Consider the following 21,756-nt stretch of genomic DNA (forward strand, 5'->3'; position numbering starts at 1 on the left):
TGGCGCGGATGGGGCAGCTGTTCCCGCCCCCCCTCCCCACTTCGGAACATCGTTCCGAAGTGGGGCGGATGGGGCAGCTGTTCCCGCCCCACCTCCCCCCTTCGGAACATCGTTCCGAAGTGGGGCGGATGGGGCAGCTGTTCCCGCCCCCCCTCCCCCCTTCGGAACATCGTTCCGAAGTGGCGCGGCTGGGGCAGCTGTTCCCGCCGCCCCCTCCCCCCTTCGGAACATCGTTCCGAAGTGGGGCGGATGGGGCAGCTGTTCCCGCCCCCCTCCCCCCTTCGGAACATCGTTCCGAAGTGGCGCGGATGGGGCAGCTGTTCCCGCCCCCCCTCCCCACTTCGGAACATCGTTCCGAAGTGGGGCGGCTGGGGCAGCTGTTCCCGCCCCCCTCCCCCCTTCGGAACATCGTTCCGAAGTGGGGCGGATGGGGCAGCTGTTCCCGCCCCCCCTCCCCACTTCGGAACATCGTTCCGAAGTGGGGCGGATGGGGCAGCTGTTCCCGCCCCCCTCCCCCCTTCGGAACATCGTTCCGAAGTGGGGCGGATGGGGCAGCTGTTCCCGCCCCACCTCCCCCCTTCGGAACATCGTTCCGAAGTGGGGCGGATGGGGCAGCTGTTCCCGCCCCCCCCCCTTCGGAACATCGTTCCGAAGTGGGGCGGCTGGGGCAGCTGTTCCCGCCCCACCTCCCCACTTCGGAACAGCGTTCCGAAGTGGGGCGGCTGGGGCAGCTGTTCCCGCCCCACCTCCCCACTTCGGAACATCGTTCCGAAGTGGGGCGGATGGGGCAGCTGTTCCCGCCCCACCTCCCCCCTTCGGAACATCGTTCCGAAGTGGGGCGGATGGGGCAGCTGTTCCCGCCCCCCCTCCCCCCTTCGGAACATCGTTCCGAAGTGGCGCGGATGGGGCAGCTGTTCCCGCCCCCCCTCCCCACTTCGGAACATCGTTCCGAAGTGGGGCGGATGGGGCAGCTGTTCCCGCCCCACCTCCCCCCTTCGGAACATCGTTCCGAAGTGGGGCGGATGGGGCAGCTGTTCCCGCCCCCCCTCCCCCCTTCGGAACATCGTTCCGAAGTGGCGCGGCTGGGGCAGCTGTTCCCGCCGCCCCCTCCCCCCTTCGGAACATCGTTCCGAAGTGGGGCGGATGGGGCAGCTGTTCCCGCCCCCCTCCCCCCTTCGGAACATCGTTCCGAAGTGGGGCGGATGGGGCAGCTGTTCCCGCCCCACCTCCCCCCTTCGGAACATCGTTCCGAAGTGGGGCGGATGGGGCAGCTGTTCCCGCCCCCCCCTTCGGAACATCGTTCCGAAGTGGGGCGGCTGGGGCAGCTGTTCCCGCCCCACCTCCCCACTTCGGAACAGCGTTCCGAAGTGGGGCGGCTGGGGCAGCTGTTCCCGCCCCCCCTCCCCCCTTCGGAACATCGTTCCGAAGTGGGGCGGCTGGGGCAGCTGTTCCCGCCCCCCCTCCCCCCTTCGGAACATCGTTCCGAAGTGGGGCGGCTGGGGCAGATGTTCCCGCCCCCCGCTTCGGAACAGCGTTTTAAAATGCTGGGGGTCGGCAGCGAACACTCCCGACCCCCAGCATTTTAAAATCTCCCCGGGACAGAGACTTCTCTGCTGTCCCTTGGAGATTTTAAAATCCTGGGGGTCGGCAGCGAACGCTTTGCTCCCGCCCGCCAGCATTTTAAGATTGCCCGGGGCAGGCGGGGGGGAAGGCAGGCGGGGGGAGCAAAGACTTTTGCCCCCCGCCGGCCTTCAGAAGAGGTCCTCTTCTGAAGGCCGGCTGTGGGCGAAAGTCTTTGCTCCCGACCGCCAGCATTTCCCTATGGGCTTTCGTCTTGCGATGCAAGCCCATAGGGAAATTCGTCTTGCGAAGCGCCTCCAAAACAGAAAACCCTTTCGTCTTGCGGGTTTTCCGTCTTGCGAGGCATTCGTCTTGCGGGGTACCACTGTACTTTGAGCAGGCATAATTGAAGAGGAATCTAGAGCTACTTTTCCACTTTCCTTTTGCCATTTGCAAAGGCAAACATTTACAAAGGTATGGATAGTGGGTCTAATGGACCTAGGAGCAACTGTATGTAGGAATGTTCATGTGTAAGAGGGAGGGAAGGGCATTACAACATTGCAAATTGAACTCTAATCGTCTTAAATTGTGAAAGTATCAGGATTAGGCTTCCTACTACATTGCAATCTGTAAAAATCTCAAGACAAGTCGTGTCCTCCACTGAAAGCACAGATATAAGGGAAGGATCACAGGTGGAGCATCCCAAGTTTCTGGGTGGGGACTTATTCCGTTCTCAGTAAGGACTGTACAAATGTTGCCTCCATACAGATCAGCAACAGATATATACCATACTTTATAAGATTTTTATACTGTATAAGATGGTTTTTTTTAATTAAAAAATGATGTTAAAAATTGGGGTCGTCTTATACATTGATAGTGCATTGGGGGGATTGTGAGATTGGTTGCTGCTGTGAGCCAGAGATTGTCAGTGGCTATTGGTCTTGTTATTGGTGGCTGCTGCAAGGGCTGGTGTTGATAGGCTGTCACTGCGACAATTGGACAGCCGATCAGCGGCTCCTGTCTGCGATGGGAATGGGACAAACAATAGCTGGCTTTTGCGACTCGTGTGAGTGGCACCTCAACAACTCTGGGCAAACCTCCCCCTAAAGAGCATAGCAACTCTGGGCAATCTCTCCCCATTTTCTTAATTTGGAGTCCCCCCAAATAGGGGGCGTGCTATACACGGAAAAATATGGTATGTAGGTATATCACATTAACTTCTGTGGCATTTGTTGATGATTAAATAGATGTGGAATTACTCTGGTCTAGTGTAGCATCATAAAAAATAAATCCTCATCAGCTGCTGAAGCTTATCTACGATCAATTTCCTTTTAATTATTCTCTCGCTCACTCTGATCCTTACTTACAAGGGATGATGCAATCAGTCTCAACCTCCAGGGTGCTGTTTTGGAAGCATTTCCTCATCAGAATTTAGAAAGGAAATTGGAATCTGGTTTTGTAGCTGGCTTATTTTACTGACAGTAGAGCAGAGATGATCATGAAGGAAATAGCACTAGAAGGGAACACAGTGTCCGGATAATTTATTTTCCAATTTAGAGTCAAATATATCAGAGATAGTATTGATCAGGGATACCCCTTAAGGTAGCCTTTCCCAACCCAAGGATGTTTGCCAAAGCAGAATACCTAAACGATGGTAAAACCTCATTTTAACTGGTTCATAATTGAACAAATTGTTCAAAAAGGAGGCCTGAATGTTTCCATTATTGTTCAACATAAGGATATTCTTATTGTGGCTATTATTTGTGGGTAAAGATGAAAGTGGGGGAGTCCATGATGATTTCCAATACTGTTGGGCCTCTAGAGAGGTTTGCAGCACCAGAGCTAAGCCACTTCCCTCACAAGAAGGCATCAAAAGCACTGCAAGTGAGCACAATCATATATCTATCCAGTTTAGGAGAGGGAATGGGAAAGGCACAGCAAAGTTGCTGAAGATGCTGCCGTTTTGTCAACTACCAAAGAACCAGAGTACACAATAAAGTTAGTGACATAGGTACAGTGCTTTTTCATAATAGTATTCACAGTAGAGTACCAGCATTTATTTATTTTTTGCTGCCCATGCCAGTCATTTTGTGCTGGCATCCAAAATATGAGTACCAGCACCTCATTATTATTATTATTATTATTATTATTATTATTATTATTATTATTATTATTATTATTATTATTATTATACCCAAAAAAGCACTGTATAAGTGATAAAAGACCTGCTTACAACTTTATAGGTTATTTTCCCTAGTGATAAGTACATTGGCAACTCTGTCAATACTTGGACCGCAGTTTGGGAATTACTGATCCAAGCAGATATTGTTTCATATACGTATACAGCCAATAAATTTCCACTTTTAGTATTATAAGTTACAGAACTGTAACTAATTGTAGGCCACCCATATTTTGTTCCATCTTCCTTATGCAGTCTGAAGGCTGAAATAGACAGTTGTCCCCGTTTCTTCCTTTAGAGCAAAATCTGTGGATTATATATATTTTTAAAAAACACTCCCAAGGGAAACATGAAAAGCTTGCAATCAGTCCTAAAGAAACAACTGTATTATAGCAGTTAAGTGGTTTTATTGATATTCGTGAGTAAAGCTTATTGTGAGAATTCAACAGTGAGCTCATTACTATTGACACATATTGTTAACCACAACCTAAGGTGATTTTTATTTTTTTTGCCACTGTTGACACCCTATGGGGATAAGACAGGAATGACTGCAATAGCTTTGCACAACAGTCTCACTTTCCCTTGTGACTGAGAAGGGTTGACATCGATCTTTACATTGGACTTAACAAGTGCTATGCTATATTACATTTCTTGTGCATAGTTTTGGCCTCATTCCTGAGGGCTATTGTTTTCAAAGTGGACTCATTTAACCTGTGAGTAATTGGGAAGTTTAGTCTTAAAGGTTGCTCATCTTCATTTCTTCCTCCTCTAGTCATAGCTTCAGTTACGTAGAAGAGATGGCAAACTAGCTGTTGTGTTGAGTCAGGACAAAAAGTCAACTGGTTTCTGGTTGCAAGACAATGGCTGCTTGTGCCACCTCAAACATCTCCACTTGATCTACCATCTTTCAGCTGGTGGCTAAAGTGGTGGAGAATGACCAATTCTTGGACCAGGTTTCTTGAGGAACGCGTAGCTGATATTTCTTTCCGGAACCAATCTTAGTATCTGGCAATACAGCAGGGCTTGTGGTTGCTGGGCACTCCATGGAACTGCTTGGAAAGCATGAAAACTTATCCTGAATACAGATACAGAGAAATATTTACTAGGTGTTTTGGCTGGCAAACACTTGTTATCTACGCTATGGATGCTTTGCGCCTTCAGCATCTATTGCTGTTGTTTTGCTTCTGCAAAGTGCATAAAATTCAAGAAGGGCTAAAGATTGCATTACCAAAAAAATTATATATAAAGTTATCTGCTTAATCTACAAGGCTCAGAGTTCTTCATGTGGGTCCTCCCCCCTTTTTTTGGTATAATAATGCAAAGAAGCAGCAAAAAGACCAAATAGTTGTTCTCTTCCATATTTAGGACAGAAGCTTCTCAATTGCTTCAATGAGGTTGGTAGAGGGGCTAAGCCTTCCTATGTCCAACAGGTGATTCTTTCCTGGAGAAAATAATACACCGGAATTTTCTGCCTGTCCATTTTCCAGCTCATCTTGCCCCTCAGAGAGGGTGGTCTCTGAGGTAGAAACGATAACTATTTGTGGGACAGTGGGGCTCATTAATGAGTTGAGGCTTCCATCTGTTTGTTGCTCTTGAACTTCCATGTCAGAAGTGTTTGCATCCTCTTCTGTGCTGCTACTATTCAAGCCAAATGGAAGAGATGATGTTCTCAAACAACTGGGTTTGAGCAGCAGTTCTGGGGCATTCTCTCCAAATGATCTCTCAAATGGGTCATGCAGACTGATGGAGGACACTGCAACCTATGGCAAAGAAAATGGGGATGGGGAGAGAATCAGTATTCCATACTCAGCCTTCTTCAGCAGTAATTACACAGTCCTTCCAGAACAGTTGCTACATATTTTACATACCTGTCATATTCAGTTGGCTCATTCAGCTGACAGTGGCAACCCCTGCTTTTTGGCCTCTGGGAGTTTATGGGGCCAACAATGTTTGTGCAACTGAGTGCAATTGTGCAACATTCACCAGCATCCTGAGATTGTCTTCAATGCATTGTTTTCAGTTTAGAAATGCCACCCCAGACATGAAGTTTTATTGTTTATGTTTGCTTTTTAAAACTTTTGATTCCCCCCCCTTGAGGGTTTTGTTTATCCAAGCAATATAAAAAATATTGTCAAATCAAATAAACAAGGATGGGAACACGAATACCAGCCTTTATCTTTCGCTCTATTTTTTTTTTTAAAAAAAAAAAAACAACCCAACTTTTGAAGCTGACAACTCTTTTGTCAAGGCTAAACTTTGGAGGACAGCAGAGCAATTTTCACCCAGGAATTTTGAAACTAAACATTCTTCCTGTGGTTCTTATCTGCTATGGGGCCCCCACTTGTTTTTCTTAAGTGGGAGTTGCCTGTATGGGAAATACAGAAGCAAGAAGACAACGAATATAATTACTGTTAATCGACATTACACCTTTGTGGCAAAATGAAACAAGGAACACAGAAGCGCTACCTGAATTGGATTCAGCGTGTGCAAGTTGCACACGGGCCATAATGTCATTGCCTGAAGTTTCCAAATGTGCAAAGGAACCTTTCAGAAAATGACACTGAACTGTGGCCAACAAGCCATCAGTTCCTTTCTTTGCATCAATGCATGATGCGTTCGGTACTCACCCTTTTCAGTTTCATGAAGGTGGAAGTTGCCAGAGTCTCCCACTGTCAGTGAGAAATAGGAATTTCTTTTTCATCTTCCCCCTCAAAGACAAGATTTCTTTTTTTAAAAAAAGCAGGTCCCACCATTTTGTATCAATTCCCAAGATGGGATTTGAAGGAGATGGGAGGTAAAGCTAACTTTACTGGAAACTCAGTAAATGAACTACAGAGAATGGAAATGTTGGAGATCAAAGCACGGAGAAGCAATATGATTGTTGGACTCACCTATATATGGAGGAGCATCTGATTTGACTTTTGGATAATATGTTTTGCCTTGCCCTTTTGGGCAACACAAGACAAAAGCATACTGAAATGGATTAGTAAACTGCTTCTAATACAGTAACATATGGACATCACTGTAATGGGCTGGGTAGGAATAATCAGGGAGAACTGAGTCCAGGTTGTATGTATATGCTGAGGATCAGTCACTTTATTATTAAGGAGAATTAAAAATGGTTGCTGTTTTAACCTTTTCTCCAGTCAGCACATTACAGCTCTGGGTCTTTAGGAGCAACCCAGTCTCTTCTTCTGCTTGTTTTGAGAAAGAGCGGCTTCGATGGGGTTGCTGTTTCTTATGGGCTGCCTCCACAGGCTCAAGCTCCATGTCACTCCAAGCCTAAAAAAGGAAACTGAGATGTTTATACACAAACAATCAATAGGCTGCAATTTTGCCTCTTGCCCACTGAGATTATATATATATAATTGCTCTTGCACTACACTGGGAACAAGGGTACATGAGGTGTTCCACTACCGAAATGTAGAATCATAGGCTTGTATCAAATGTAGCGCTAAGCAGCCACACCACCAGCAGAAAGATTTACACTTGTGCAGCAGGACTTCCCTTGCACTTGTTGTGGGGCTTCTACAGCAGATTTGGCAAGGGCGTGGAAACATGCATGAGCAGATGAGCAGTCCTGATCCAGCAGGCTTTTCTTACATTTTTAAGAATACTATCATATACTCATCCCACTCCAGCTCAATCTTTTATTCTGTAGACTAAGCACAATGCGTTCCATCAACCTTTCCTGGTAGGATAGTGAGATTTCCCTATAAAATGTGGTTCTGAAGTGAAGAAGAGTTTGGATTTGATATCTGGCTTTATCATTACCTTAAGGAGTCTCAAAGCGACTAACAATCTCCTTTCCCTTCCTCCCCCACAACAAACACTCTGAAGTGAGTGAGGCTGAGAGACTTCAGAGAAGTGTGACTAGCCCAAGGTTACCCAACAGCTGCATGTGGAGGAGTGGGGAAGCGAACCTGGTTCACCAGATTACGAGTCCACCACTCTTAACCACTATAACACGCTGGGTCCTCAGGTCTTTCAGCAAGTACGTAGTTACATATATTGCATATTTCTAGTTCAAAAATCAAACCATCCACAGAGGATGTAAACAGTAAGATATAAATATGAACAGTAAAAAAAAGCAGACCGGGTAGCATGAGGAAGAACAGACCTCTCCCCACCTCCCATAAAATTAAAACCAGGATTACATACACACCATACATTTAAAGCATCCTCCAAAGAATCATGGGAACTATAGTTTAAATGTTTGGGGTCTTCCTAAAATAGAAAAAGCTCAACGACTTTGCGGGTGTCAGAAATTTTACGTTTTGAAATATAGCAACCCTAAACAGAACCATGCATGACTGCTGGTTAGTGCAGCAGGGGATTAAGGAACACAGAGTTGCATTGCTAGATAGGTCATGTGCCCTCTCCTCTGGAGAGGAAGGGAAGCTTCTTTACTCTTCCTTTTTCTCTCTTTTTCTCTGCATCATGTAACCAATGAAGGAGTACATCTGTAAGCTTGCTCCCAAGTTTATAGCACATGTTTAGAACTATATTCTGTATTGTCTACCCAAGAGTATTTTGCCTGTATTATCCTTGCTGCTGCATGGAACAATGCATGACTGAGACCTTGAATCTGTAAGTAAAGCATACTTAACAGTGTGTGGTCTGCACATTGCGAGAGGGGTAGGAGAGGAGTCAGCTGCTATGTGCAGCTGAATGGGGTAAAAAGGTTTAACAACCTATATTCATAATGCTATACTGCTGCTTAATTTTTGTAAATTTAATCTCTTCTACTGGAGCTCTCTCCCTGCAGGAGAAAGTGCAAAGCCCCACATTTTGAATCTAGGCACCCAGCCATTTTCTTTTGTTGTTCACCTACATATGTGGGCCCACAGGGATTAATATATTTATATTTCCTCCCACAGTAACATCTAGTGGTAGGGGTTCTACAGGTTTCAGGCAGGAGTTTTTCCTAGCTCTGCCTGGAGATAGCAGGTATTGAACCCAATATCTTACCTATGCAAAACGTATGCCGTTAGACTGAAATACAACACAGATGCTTGACTCAAAAAGCTTTAAAAACAGAGCTGCACCAGTAAGTCTTTTTATTGGAACCCTGTGAGCAAGGATTAGACAAGACTGAGACCTTAAAACATTATCCATTGTGATGAAAGGGAACATGTTTTACAAGGCCTGAGCACGGATAAGAAACATGGAGTAAGACACTCTTGTGTAACACTTTAGAATCTCATTTGATGCTTGGTGATTGGAAAGAAAATTAAGTATAGGATGAAATAATAGAAAGAAAGTCAATAAAGTAGTTAAGTGCATGACTGTTTTTCTCTTTGCCTGCTTTTTTATTCAAGCAGCCCATGTTATGGCTACCATAATTTATTTTGGCAAAGTACTTTCACTGATTCTCATAACAAGGCGGGTCACTGCAGATAAATGCCCCAATTCTCTGTGTGATCCTTTATCCTCATGTGTTTTCCTGCCAGTCCTCTTTAAATTAAACAGAGCGACCTGAGTCCCGCAAGCAAAAGAATATATTAAAAGAACACACACCCCTCTCTTACAGAAAATGTAGAATATGCTCCTTGTTGGGAGCTATCCTGGAGCTATCACACATAGAACAAATGCTGAATTAGAACAAAAATCCCTGGAAGCTACAATTCTATATACCATTTCTTGGGAAAGAGAAATTGCATTTAATTCGGTGGACTTGACTTGTGAGTAAAGATGCATAGAATTCGGCTTTAAGGTTGAATAGGACATCAGAACGGGATGCGGGTGGCGCTGTGGTCTAAACCACAGAGCCTAGGGCTTGCTGATCGGAAGGTCGGTGGTTTGAATCCCCGCAACAGGGTGAGCTCCCATTGCTCAGTCCCTGCTCCTGCCAGCCTAGCAGTTTGAAAGCATGTCAAAGTGCAAGTAGATAAATAGGTACTGCTATAGCGGGAAGGTAAACGGCATTTCCGTGCACTGCTCTGGTTCGCCAGAAGCAGCTTAGTCATGCTGGCCACATGACCCGGAAGCTGTCTGCGGACAAACGCCGGCTCTCTCAGCCAGTAATGCGAGATGAGCGCCGCAACCCCAGAGTCGTCTGCGACTGAACCTAACGGTCAGGGGTCCCTTTACCTTTAGGACATCAGAACCTCCAGGATGTTGGTGCCTAGCTATATCTAAGATGGAGTCTAATGACTTCTAGACAAGCAACAACTCCCATCAGCCCCATTGATGGATGACCTTTATCATGAAAGGGATGGGACACTGTGACCCTGCTTGATCTCCCCAGTGGCTTTTGGTACCATTGACCATGGTATCTTCCTGGACTGACACAGTGGGAAGGATATCAGAGGCACTGTATTATTACGGTGGATCTGTTTGTATCTTCAGGGGTGCATTCAGAGATCAACACTGTTTTTATGTACAATTGTTCTTTTTTAATGAATTAGCAAGATAATAAATAAATAAATAAATAAATAAATAAATAAATAAATAAATAAATAAGTAAGTAAGTAAGTAAGTAAGTAAGTAAGTAAGTAAGTAAAAATAAATTATGGAAGCTACAGTCCAAGAGCATCTGGAGGGCCAATGGTTCTCCATGTCTGTTGTAAGAAATCATTTTAGAGAGCAATTTCTACGGCAGGTTGGTCTATAATTTATGGTGAGAGAAGAGGCTCCAACGACCTTGGCAAGTGATCATTCTCTCCTTAAGACGGACCTGGCTGATAAGTTATCACAATATACCACAACTCTGATAGATTAGTTTTTTTGAAACAGAGAAATCATCTCACATCCCTACTGTATCAGTATATATTGGTGCAGCTTTGTCTCAGTGGGTGTATTTAAATTCTAGGATTCAGGAACCTTTGATTTCAGTCTATCTGCATTGTAATCCTGCACTCATTTATGTACAGAGCCACTGAAACCAACCTAGTGCAGAACCACAGTCATATTTCACAATCCTTAAAACTTTCTAAAGACCACTCATTATTTAGAAACTATTCATAACTGCAATTATTTCTCAAAGTGTTTTTTTATACAACTTTATTTTTCTTGATGGATAATGGTCTGTTCATATTTTCTTTATGAACACTGTCAACTTTTTTTCTTTTTTACACATCTTCCTTAATGAACTTGCCCTGCAGTATTTTACCAGTAAGCCCGTATATGGGTTTCCAGTATTTGAATAACTGGGTTGCTTATAACCCCTTTTCCTCTTAAGATAACTTCAATTCCTTTGCTGCTGGAGTTCACTGACCAATCAATCTCTTGTAGTAATTCATTTTTAAAAACAAAATCTCCCTCATTTAGTTTGCTGTGGGAAAACTACAACGGAAAGCTGCTTGTTGATGGTATATGCAAACAAAGGAGTCTCAAGGCTGCATGCAGCTGAAATCTGTGAAATAATAATAGTAATAATAATATTCATACCCTGCCCATCAGGCTGGGCCTCCCCAGCCACTCTGGGCGGCTCTGAACAGAATATATTAAAAAGCAACAAAACATCAAACATTAAAAACTTCCCTAAACAGGTCTGCCTTCAGATGTCTTCTAAAAGTCAGGTAGTTGTTTATTTCCTTGACATCTGATGGGAGGACATTCCACAGGGCGGGTGCCACCACTGAGAATGCCATCTGCCTAGTTCCCTGTAGCTTCACTTCTCGCAGTGAGGGAACCACCAAAAGGCCCTCGGAGCTGGACCTCAGTGTCTGGGCTGAACGATGGCGGTGGAGACGCACCTTCAGGTATACTGCGCCGAGGCTGTTTAGGGCTTTAAAGGTCAGCACCAACACTTTGAATTGTGCTCAGAAACGTACTGGGAGCCAATGTTGGTCTTTCAGGACTGGTGTTATGTGGTCTTGGCGGCGACTCCCAGTCACCAGTCTAGCTGCCGCAAATTTCATAGTATTTGGGAAACTTTCCCTGAAGAACCAAACTTGGGAGAAACTGGTTCTTCCCCTTTCTCACAAAATCCTGTTATATTAATATCTAATTAGTTGGCTTTTGTGGCAATCACCCCACCCCACCCAGTCAATCCATTTCCCCACAGATTGATTTTTTAACCAGACAAACTTTATCAGGCACACAAAGCCTTGCAAAGTAAGTGTTTGTGTGAGTGTGTAGCCATGCTAACCTTTTTGCAAGGGGGCGGGGAGCAAGGAATCCTGTGGCTGCTTAAAGGTTAAAACGAAGCACATGTCTGATTCTACCACTAATATCACAGAACCATTGAACTGTAAAGTTGTAAGGGATCCCAAGGATTCTCAGTGAGGTTAAGAAGTGCTTAATGAATATGAATTTTCCTATCATCACTCCTTCTAATAGTGAACTCGAGTTGGTGAGTGCCATCCAGCGGTTTAGTCTGCCACCTTTATGTGAAGCAAAAGGATGAGACCTGGGAGACTGTCACCCACGCCAAACTTACAGTTTCTGCTGCAGAAATGGAAGAAACACAACTGCTCTTGTTCCTGGCAGCAAAAGAGTGACGGCTGGACATAGAAGCCCTGAATGACGACTCGTTCACAGAACTTGTTGAAAGATCACTTGGTGAGATCCGTATAAGGAATCTCAAGCAAGGGACAGCACTTCGAATAGTTCTCCTAAAAGACATAATAAAAATACTGTGAAACAGAACAGCAAAAAATAAATAAAAACGCAGTGAATGAAAACAGAGTTTGGAGAATACTTCGAAAGAAACAACAGACTGCACATTTCAGGAGACCTAGCTGTATGGTATAGAAAAGAGTTAAGTCTTGGTTCTCTTAACCCCATGTATATAAGAGCCAGTTCAAAGACTATAGGCATCTCCAGAAGTCCTTTTTATTGTCTCTTCATGATTGTTTGTTCTTGTGGCAGTATTGCGGGTGGTGGTATTGTGTGGGTGGGTGGGTGTGTTACATGCAATCCCCTTCTCAATGCTGAAAAAGGCTTGAAAATGTTTTGAGATGGACGTACTGCTTCATTTCCAATCAGTCCTGTAACTTCTTGCTGAAACATTTTATACCAGAAACGTTCCAGATTTCCTTTTGCCTCGTTTCTGTTGTGCTACAATGTAAGAGTGCCCTGCCAGGCAGCAAAAATATGATAACTCTAGGCACACATTGAAGAACAACTGATAAAGCAGAATGATGCATGGATGATGGGCCACTATGAATCTACCACAAATGCGCTATTATTGCATCAAGGACACGTTGAAGAATGCATCCACAGCGCCACCCATGTCCCTAGCTCTACCTGTAGGCTGAGCCAAAGATCTTATGAATGCAGAGCAAATGCTCTGCTACTGAGCTACACTTCATCTGCAAAAACAAAACAAACAAAGCTTCTGCTCACAGCTTAACATGTCAGGTGTATGAATAAGCAAGTGTGGCTATCCCATTGTGTACAGTTTGGTCCTAATACACTCCTTTTCCCCAGGACTGCAACCTCGCTATTTCTTAAACCTTGAACATTTTTTAAAATTAAGTTCATCTAAAGCAGTCACTTCCTTGGGCATTACAGAAACAGAATGAACTTGTATGGGAACTTTTTATCAATGACATTTCCTGTGCCTCCTTTCCACGTATTATTTATTGACTTCATTTTTATCTCAAGCTTTCCTTCAAGCAGCCCTAGGGCAGCATACATGCTTAGCATTCCCTTTCATGCTCTTGTGAGGTAGAGGACAGGGCTGAGAGAGGAAGTTTGGTCATGCAGGGGGCTTCCTAGGGAACTCAGCTTCCCTTTGTCATAGTTTGGCACTCTAACCACTGCACCATTCTACAGTGAAGGCAAAAATTGTCTGTAAGCTACTAAAGAATAATTGATTGCTGGCTGTGCATGGAACGGAGCGTTTCTTTAGTTCTTTGTGGGGTGGGTTTTCATTCCAACGAAGTCGAGTGACAAATTAACCTCTTCCCACCATTTGGGAACAAGCCCCCAAACAACAGTATTTAGATATTTTTCATTAATCAGAACTAGCAGAAGAATGGCTTATGTAAATATATATCAGTATAAGTTACTTGCAAATAAATGAGTCTATGTAAATAGCCTCTCTCCCCTCCACACCTGTTCTGAGCTCAGTGCCTGTGCTTCAGAGGTAATTCACACAGTGCTATCGTGTGTATGTTCCATAAACAAGTTATTCTTCCATTTGCACAAGCAGAGCTTGGAATCACAGAATTGTAGAGTTGGAAGGGACCACAAGGGTCATCTAGTCCAGCCCCCGTGCAATGCAGGAATCTTGTTGTCCAACATGGGGCTCAACACCAGAACTTTAGGATTAAGAGTCTCATGATCTGCCAACTGAGACTGTCACTTGTATTGTGCAACCCTCTCTAGCTCAAGATATAAAATAACTCTTCTGTGAGTGAAAGGAGACCTTTAGATCCATCCCAATATTTATTTTTAAGGGGCTTTTCAGTAACTATAGTTACATGCCCTGATTCTTTGGGAGATGGAATAGAGTAAAAATATAAGAGCGCCTCTGGTCTATCACTATTTTGCAGAAGGGTTTCAAGTACATACCAGAACTTTAGCTTTGCATAGTTAAAGAGGGTTAAAGTGCAATACAAACCCCCCTTTAAAAATAACAAGACTTTTGAGGTTTGTAATGTGATGGGGAAATGCTTCAAAAAGTGTAGGATAAACAAATGACCAAGGGGAAGACATGTGAACAACCTGCAAGCAAACCATGATAAGTGCAGAATAATCATTGTCTCATAATAGCCCTACAAACACACCAGAACAAATGCTCAATGGAAGACAAGATATAATCTAATCTCCACATAAATTCTGCTGAAACAAATCAGGATGAATAAGGGATACATAGGTTGTTTAGAGAAGCCCAAAGGCTGCACTTCTGTAACTGATTGCTTGCTTAATCACCGCAGGAATCTGTGGGACATCAGTAGTAATAAAACTAGGATGCATCAGTCAGTACGTATAGAAACAGCTGAACATTTAAGGAAATATCAAGCTCTCGCAATTCAAATTTAATGTTTCAATTAATCCTGCATCCATCCAGCTGGTCTAAGAGGAATATAGGATGGCAACGTAAATATCTGATACATCTGAAGGCAGCCCTATTTAGGGAAGTTTTTAATGTGTGACATTTTAATGTATTTTTAATCTTTGTTGGAAGCTGCCCAGAGTGGCTGGGAAACCCAGCCAGATGGGCGGGGTACAAATAATAAATTGTTGTTGTTACTGTTGCTGTTGTTATACCCAAATTTAAGAAACTTTGCATTCTGAAATCCATGAATGTTTTGATAAACAAACAAAAAGTTATGAAGAAATTCACCCAAACAAGTGATGAAAAGAATGGCCTTTATGTGTCACAGAATGCTGTTAGTATACTACAAACTTTTTATATCCATTAAAAGATTAAGTGGTTACATTTGCTGCCGAGGCTAAAATCACACAGATGATTTATGCTGCCACCTTGTGGCAGAATCATGTATCTATTGTTTAAAACTTTTATGCGGCATTTCCTTTTAGTAAAACAGAAGTAAAACAAAGTCATTTATCTATTGGCCATGATTCAAAAGAGTTATGTGTCCTTGAATCTAATAACTCTGGAGATGGTGCATTGACAGTGTTTGTTTGTGACAGTATCAGAATCTCTCTCTCTCTCTCTCTTTCTTTTTTCTCTCTCTCACACACACATACACACCATTTATGAACACAAGAAGAGCCTACTGGATCAGGTCAATAGCCCATCTAGTCCATCATCCTGTTATTACAGTGGGCAACCACTCCATGCCTGCAATCAACACCTCAGCACAACAGCACCCTTCCCATCTGCAATTTTCCTGATGGGAAACTTGCTCCTGCAACCAAGCCACATGGCTTCAGCTCAACCAGATGATGGGCAGGAGAGCTGAAGCCTGCTTTCCTTTGCCAATGAACAATTTGGAGCACACTTTAAGGCAGGGGTCAACAAAAATTTTCAGCAGGGGCCGGTCCACTGTCTCTCAGACCTTGGGGGGGGGCGGACTATATTTTGAAAATAAAAAATGAACAAATTCCTATGCCCCACAAATCACCCAATAACTAAAAGGACCAACGCTATCAATGAAGCACAAAATTATTTGAAAATTTCCTGACTGAAGTGAGGTTGAAATGCTGTAGGGTGGAGATAAGATTGGAGAGGAGATAAGATTGAGATAAGCTTTGGAAATGAGTTATCTTTTTTCTTTTCTTTTCTTGTTTTCTTTGTTTTCTTGTACTGTATATCTTTATCTGGAAAAAATGTAATAAAAAAATATTTTTTTAAAAAAAAAATAGTTTGCCTATCCATGCTTTAAGGCTTCTGATTGTGCACTGGCAGCTGTATCTCTGTCAGGTGTAGTTGAGGAAAATGCCCTTCAAGGCAAAATTTGAATCCCTGGAAAACCAAGTTTGCCTGCAAGCCATATGTTCCCCCCTCTCGACTTAAAGCAATAAAAAATAATCAAAAATCTGCACACCAAGGCAAACCAATTCTATATACGGATCAAACAAACATGCATACTGTATATTTGCTTGTCGTGCACAATTAATGTTTCTCTGTTAGTCATGGCAAAGAGTTAAGAATAATGGAGGCCCCTCTAGTTTCTGTTCTTGTACTTGCTTTTCCCTAAATGGGAGAAAAATGCATTGCAGTATTTGGGCTAATAAAGATTCTGTGTTGAAAAATCTCCCAGCAACTGGGAAAATAGGAACACATCCCTGGGGGGGGGGGGGGCGGAGTTTAAAAGGGAGATACCTGAACTGTAAAGTACTTTAACAGAATCCATTAATTTCTGAATATAGAAGCAATTTCAAGCTCAGCAGAAAACTCAGTTTGACTGTGTTTCGACACTACAAATTACTTGTCTTTAATTGTTAACCAGACTTGGCTGCTGAACTGAAAAAGGAGTGATAGCAAACTGGAGTAAAAGATTTCAAATCATATTCACATGATCCTTACAAAAGCATTCAGAGCCATAGAACCTAATACAGTAGTACCTTGGTTCTCAAACTTAATCCGTTCCGGAGGTCCCTTCCAAAACCAAGGTGTGCTTTCCCACAGAAAGTAATGCAAAATGGATTAATCTTTTCCAGACTTTTAAAAAACACACCTAAAACAGCAATTTAACATGAATTTTACTATCTAATGAGACTATTGACCCATAAAATGAAAGCAATAAACAATGTACTACAGTCACACAATCAATCAATCAATCAATCAATCAATCAATAGGTGAACTGGGTTCCACACAGTCACAAACAAAAACGCAAAATAAATAGCAAAAACAGACAGACCTCAGCGTAACACTCAAAACAGAAGTGTGGCACTCAAATTGGAAGCATAACACTCAAAACGAAAGTGTGGCACTCAAAACAGAAGCATAACACTCAAATCGGAGCATGTTCGACTTCCGAAAATGTTTGCAAACTGCCACACTTACTTTCGGGTTTGCAGTGTTTGGGTTCCAAGTTGTTTGAGTACCAAGGTGTTTGAGAACCAAGGTACCACTGTATAATCCTAATGGTACAAAGTGCTGCTCCCTGTCCCAATTTATCTTGGACCCTGCCATAGGGAAGCAGAGAAGGCTGATGGGTGTCGAGGCTTCTAGGCTTTCTGATTATATCACTGGTATGCACCAGGCCATCGTACTAGCAGCCCTGTACTAAGGAGGAGTGAAGTGTACAATGCTAGTGAAGTATCTTAATGAAGAGCTCTAGCTCAGTGGTAGATCATATGCCTGGCATGCAGATGGTTCTGTCCTCCATATTTCCAGGTAGGATTGGAAGAGCCTCTTGCCTGAAGTGCAGAAGAGCTGCTGCTCACCAGTGTAGACAAAATTGAACTAGATCATGGGTAGGCAAACTAAGGCCCAGGTGCTGAATGCGGCCCAATAGCCTTCTAAATCCGGCCCACGGACAGTCCGGGAATCAGCATGTTTTTACATGAGTAGAATGTGTCCTTTTATTTAAAATGCATCTCTGGGTTATTTGTGGGGCCTGCCTGGTGTTTTTACATGCATATAATGTGTGCTTTTAATTAAAATGCATCTCTGGGTTATTTGTGGGACATACAGTGGGAATTTGTTCATTCCCCCCCCAAAAAAAATATAGTCCGCCCCCCACAAGATCTGAGGGACAGTGGACTGGCCCCCTGCTGAAAAAGTTTGCTGACCCCTGAACTAGATGGACCAATGGCCTGGCTAGAAGCTTACTAGGTTTCTATACTTAGGAATTTGCCCGGTCTTGCAAGGTCTGTGACACGCTTTTCACCAAATACCCAGCGTGCAACTCTATTCTGCAGAATGAATGCCCATGAGTGTACACACATCCAAATGGAAGGAAATACTCACAGTGCAGTGATTCAAGTAATACGTTCTCTTTACCATCCAATGGTGAATTCATTCAAAACAATACATATCTCTGTATAAAATATTACCATAGGGATGCATACACACTACCTGTATCTTGGGTGAATGATTGCATAGATTATGGGATTGTAGATCGCAGAAGCTTTGGCAATAACAGCTGGCACAGATTTAGAATATGGATTTAAGGTCTTGGCGTAGCTAGAAACAAGAAAAAAACCCACAGCATTAAAATACAAGGTAATAACTAAAAGGACCAACGCTATCAATGAAGCACAAAATTATTTGAAAATTTCCTGACTGATGTGAGGTTGAAATGCTGTAGGGTGGAGGACCACATTTAATATTTTTTTCTGGTATTAAACATCAGGATTTCTGCGAAAAGAGCAATTACTCCAGATGTATGGAAACATGCTCAATATCAACTGCACTCTAGGTGTCTTTTTATATTCTTCACTGCATATCACATTATAGGTTCCAAACAAAAGATGATAGGCATTTTGCAATTGCTTGCAGCGTTCTGTTTTTGAATCAGAATGTGTGGGTTATTACATGCACAAGCAATTATCTACAAATCTGCAAAAGTGAGGGTGGACATTTTTATAGGAAAACAGGTAGAAAATCAGATACTTTAATGTGAAGTAGAATGGTGCATCACACTCAATTTTCTCTGCAGGAACATTCCAAAGGGGGTGGGTAATTCACCTCTAACTAGGTGTTTACTCTAGCTTCTGTATACAGTTGTCCACCCCACTTATGCAGGGGTTACGTTCCAGGCTCTTATACAATAAGCAAATATCGCTTAATTGGGGAGCAGCCTCGAAACAGCCTTTAAAAGCCCTCTCTGACACTCTCTCTCCAATCCGGACCAAAAACACTGTATCCAAAAATATTGACAACTAGAATTGAAGCTCTGGGGCTGGCTGGAGGACACATGGAGAAGCGGCTGCTGCTGCGCTATTGCGAGCATCAGCTGTTAGGCAGGGAGGCTGAGCAGCCTAAACAAAACCCTGCTGCACCTCCGGTCTCTTTGGGGCTTCCTCTGCCATCACTGACATCCTCTTTGGGCTCCAGGGAGGGTTTCCTTGTGAGTAACGAGGACTCTCCAGGTCTCTCCCACCATCCCCAGGTTTGAATCGAATTATTCATTTACTTCCTGGCATCATGCATATATGCAGTCGCACATGAGTCTATTGCGCCTAAGTGGGGGGACACTTGTAAAGATGTTTAGCCTTGTAGATGGTAGCATTTATTACAATTATGCCTCATTCACAAAGCAAACGAGGGAGAAAAAAGTTCTTACATTCCTCAAGGGAACTGAAGTTTCAGGATTGATATTTTACACACACACCCATAATCCTTATCCACCCTTGAAACTGATTCATTGGTGGCTTGCCACTTACCCTGCCCACGCAATCAGAGTGACACAAGCATATGGGGACCAGGACAGAACAAACACCACAATAGCCACAAAGGCAATTTTTGCTAACTTCCATTCACTCTTCACTGACTGCGAAACATTCGACTTCCGGTTATAGGTTGATCCTAACTTCTGAACGTTCCTATGAAAGAAACAGCAGGAGGTATTTTAAGGAAAAAACACTTCATTCAGCGTATGAAAGGCATTACTAGCAGTAAATGCAATGGTGCATAGCTTCTCTTAAAACAGCACTTCAGAAAAAGAGGCAGAGAACGTGTATGTGTGTTCTCCTAATTATATTTAGTTCCCCTCCCCCACCTGATATACTGGTCTCATGAACTTTTGTGAGCTAGCTTACATTGGTAGCAGCTTTGAGGTGGATGAGAGCAGGACAGGAAGTACAACTAATTGCTCCTTCCATTCCCTACATTCAGCGTAAGGTTTGTAAAGTGGCTCTTACACATGGTGAGATTTGCATCAAAAACATGCACACCACACAATGAAGATGGCTGCGGAACTTTGGAGTACTGTGGTACCTCTGGTTATGTACTTAATTTGTTCCAGAGGTCCATTCTTAACCTGAAACTGTTCTTAACCTGAAGCATCACTTTAGCTAATGGATTCTCCCGCTGCTGCCGTGCCACCACCGCTGCACGATTTCTGTTCTCATCCTGAAGCAAAGTTCTTAACCCGAGGTACTATTTCTGGGTTAGTGGAGTCTGTAACATGAAGCGTATGTAACCTGAAGCATATGTAACCCAAGGTACCACTGTATTGCAAAAGATGCAAGCAGAACAAGGAATTGTTGTATACATACAGTGGTACCTCGGGTTACAGATGCTTCAGGTTACAGACTCCATTAACCCAGAAATAGTACCTCAGGTTAAGAACTTTGCTTCAGGATGAGATCAGAAATCGTGTGGTGGTGGCATGGCAGCAGCGGGAGGCCCCATTAACTAAAGTGGTGCTTCAGGTTAAGGACAGTTTCAGGTTAAGAACGGACCTCCGGAACGAATTAAGTTCCTAACCCGAGGTACCACTGTACAAGGATTATTTGCACTATTCCAGCCTAGTTCTATGAAGCTGAGATTCTTCCATATTTATAGAAAATGGTTCAATGAAAAGTATTAACTAAGTTCCTTTGTATCCACATTCTCTTAGACCGATACAATAAATATAACCAACCAATAAGTCCAAACACCTTCAAAAAGACTGCCCAATTAAGGGCAGACGTCTAACCTCTGGTAGGCCACAGCAGGTTTCAGACCCCCCCCCCACTGCTCATACCAACCAAGGTAGAAGAAGGTGGAGAGGAAGGGAAAGTGTGCATGTTTCCTGCACCCAAACAAGCCTGGATTGGGCCCCTCACCACAGTTTGCTGGTAGCTAGACCAGTTTAGGGTCCAGCAGCTCCTTGGCTGACTCAGGTCCACCCACTTCCTGACTATCGCTGACAAGGGTTCTGTTGACAGTAGCTTCTGCCCATCTGTGTTTTGGGCAGTTAGCAGAGGGATGTCTGCTGTAGAGTCTCCCTACTGGTAGAGCCAGGCAGAGGGGACACCTCCAGAAGTCTCATCCATACTCCCTCCATTCCAGCAGATCAGGAATTTGGATTGCTCTGCCCCAGTCAAAAGTCATCAGGGACAGAAAGGAAAGTAATTCCCACAAAAATAGATATTTCTTGCCATTGATTCTCCTCTTCCTTTACAAAATCTTGAAGCCATAAGCAGCAAGTTAACTGTGATTAAAAAGAAGAAACAACCAACAAAATAATTATCTATTTATATGAATATTTTTCAGCGCTCTGCTTACCTGCCAGTACTTCTAATGGCCAGAAACATGAATAGATAGCAGTGGAAGATTATTATCAGAGGGATAAAGAACACAAAGCAACATAACATCATCGTATAACTTCTGTTTGCTGGAGAATAGGATACGTAGTCCCATGTACAAGATATCATCAAACCTTCAGGTATATAGGAACCTGAGAATAAACATGATTATTAATACAATGCATAAATAAGAACAGATGCAGGAGCTTGACTATTAAGAAAAAACAGCACTACTTCACAGGAGACTGTTATAGTCTGCTGCAGTAAACATAAATAATTTTGTGACACTATTAACTTATTGTGGCTTAAGCTTTCAAGGGCCAGAGATCACTTCTTGTGAAAGACAGCTTCTAGCCATTTTGCCACAATAGCATAATGGCACATTGGCATAACTTAGTTGTTATGCATAGTCACTCAGAAATAGTTCAGTGGAAGTTACTTGTAAGAAAGCAAGTCTTAGGTTCAATTC

At 43.3% G+C, this 21,756-nt stretch overlaps 1 protein-coding gene across 4 annotated transcripts in view; it reads right to left on the bottom strand.

Moving 5' to 3' along the window:
- Nucleotides 1-4,126: 4,126 nt before the first annotated feature.
- LOC308594968 (melanopsin) overlaps nt 4,127-21,756 on the bottom strand; it is a 46,896-nt gene continuing 29,266 nt past the window's right edge. For all 4 annotated transcript variants that reach the window (XM_081208537.1, XM_081208534.1, XM_081208536.1 and 1 more), the window contains 6 exons: nt 21,268-21,439; nt 19,440-19,598; nt 18,130-18,237; nt 12,126-12,300; nt 6,875-7,021; nt 4,127-5,499 (listed from right to left, as the gene is read on the bottom strand). In XM_081208537.1, coding sequence (XP_081064663.1) covers nt 5,101-5,499; nt 6,875-7,021; nt 12,126-12,300; nt 18,130-18,237; nt 19,440-19,598; nt 21,268-21,439 — 1,160 coding nt within the window. In that variant the 3' untranslated portion in view covers nt 4,127-5,100. The remainder of the gene's footprint in view (nt 5,500-6,874; nt 7,022-12,125; nt 12,301-18,129; nt 18,238-19,439; nt 19,599-21,267; nt 21,440-21,756) is intronic.

The sequence above is a fragment of the Podarcis bocagei genome (genome assembly GCF_964188305.1).
Source record: "Podarcis bocagei genome assembly, chromosome: 9".
Classification (NCBI taxonomy): domain Eukaryota; kingdom Metazoa; phylum Chordata; class Lepidosauria; order Squamata; family Lacertidae; genus Podarcis; species Podarcis bocagei.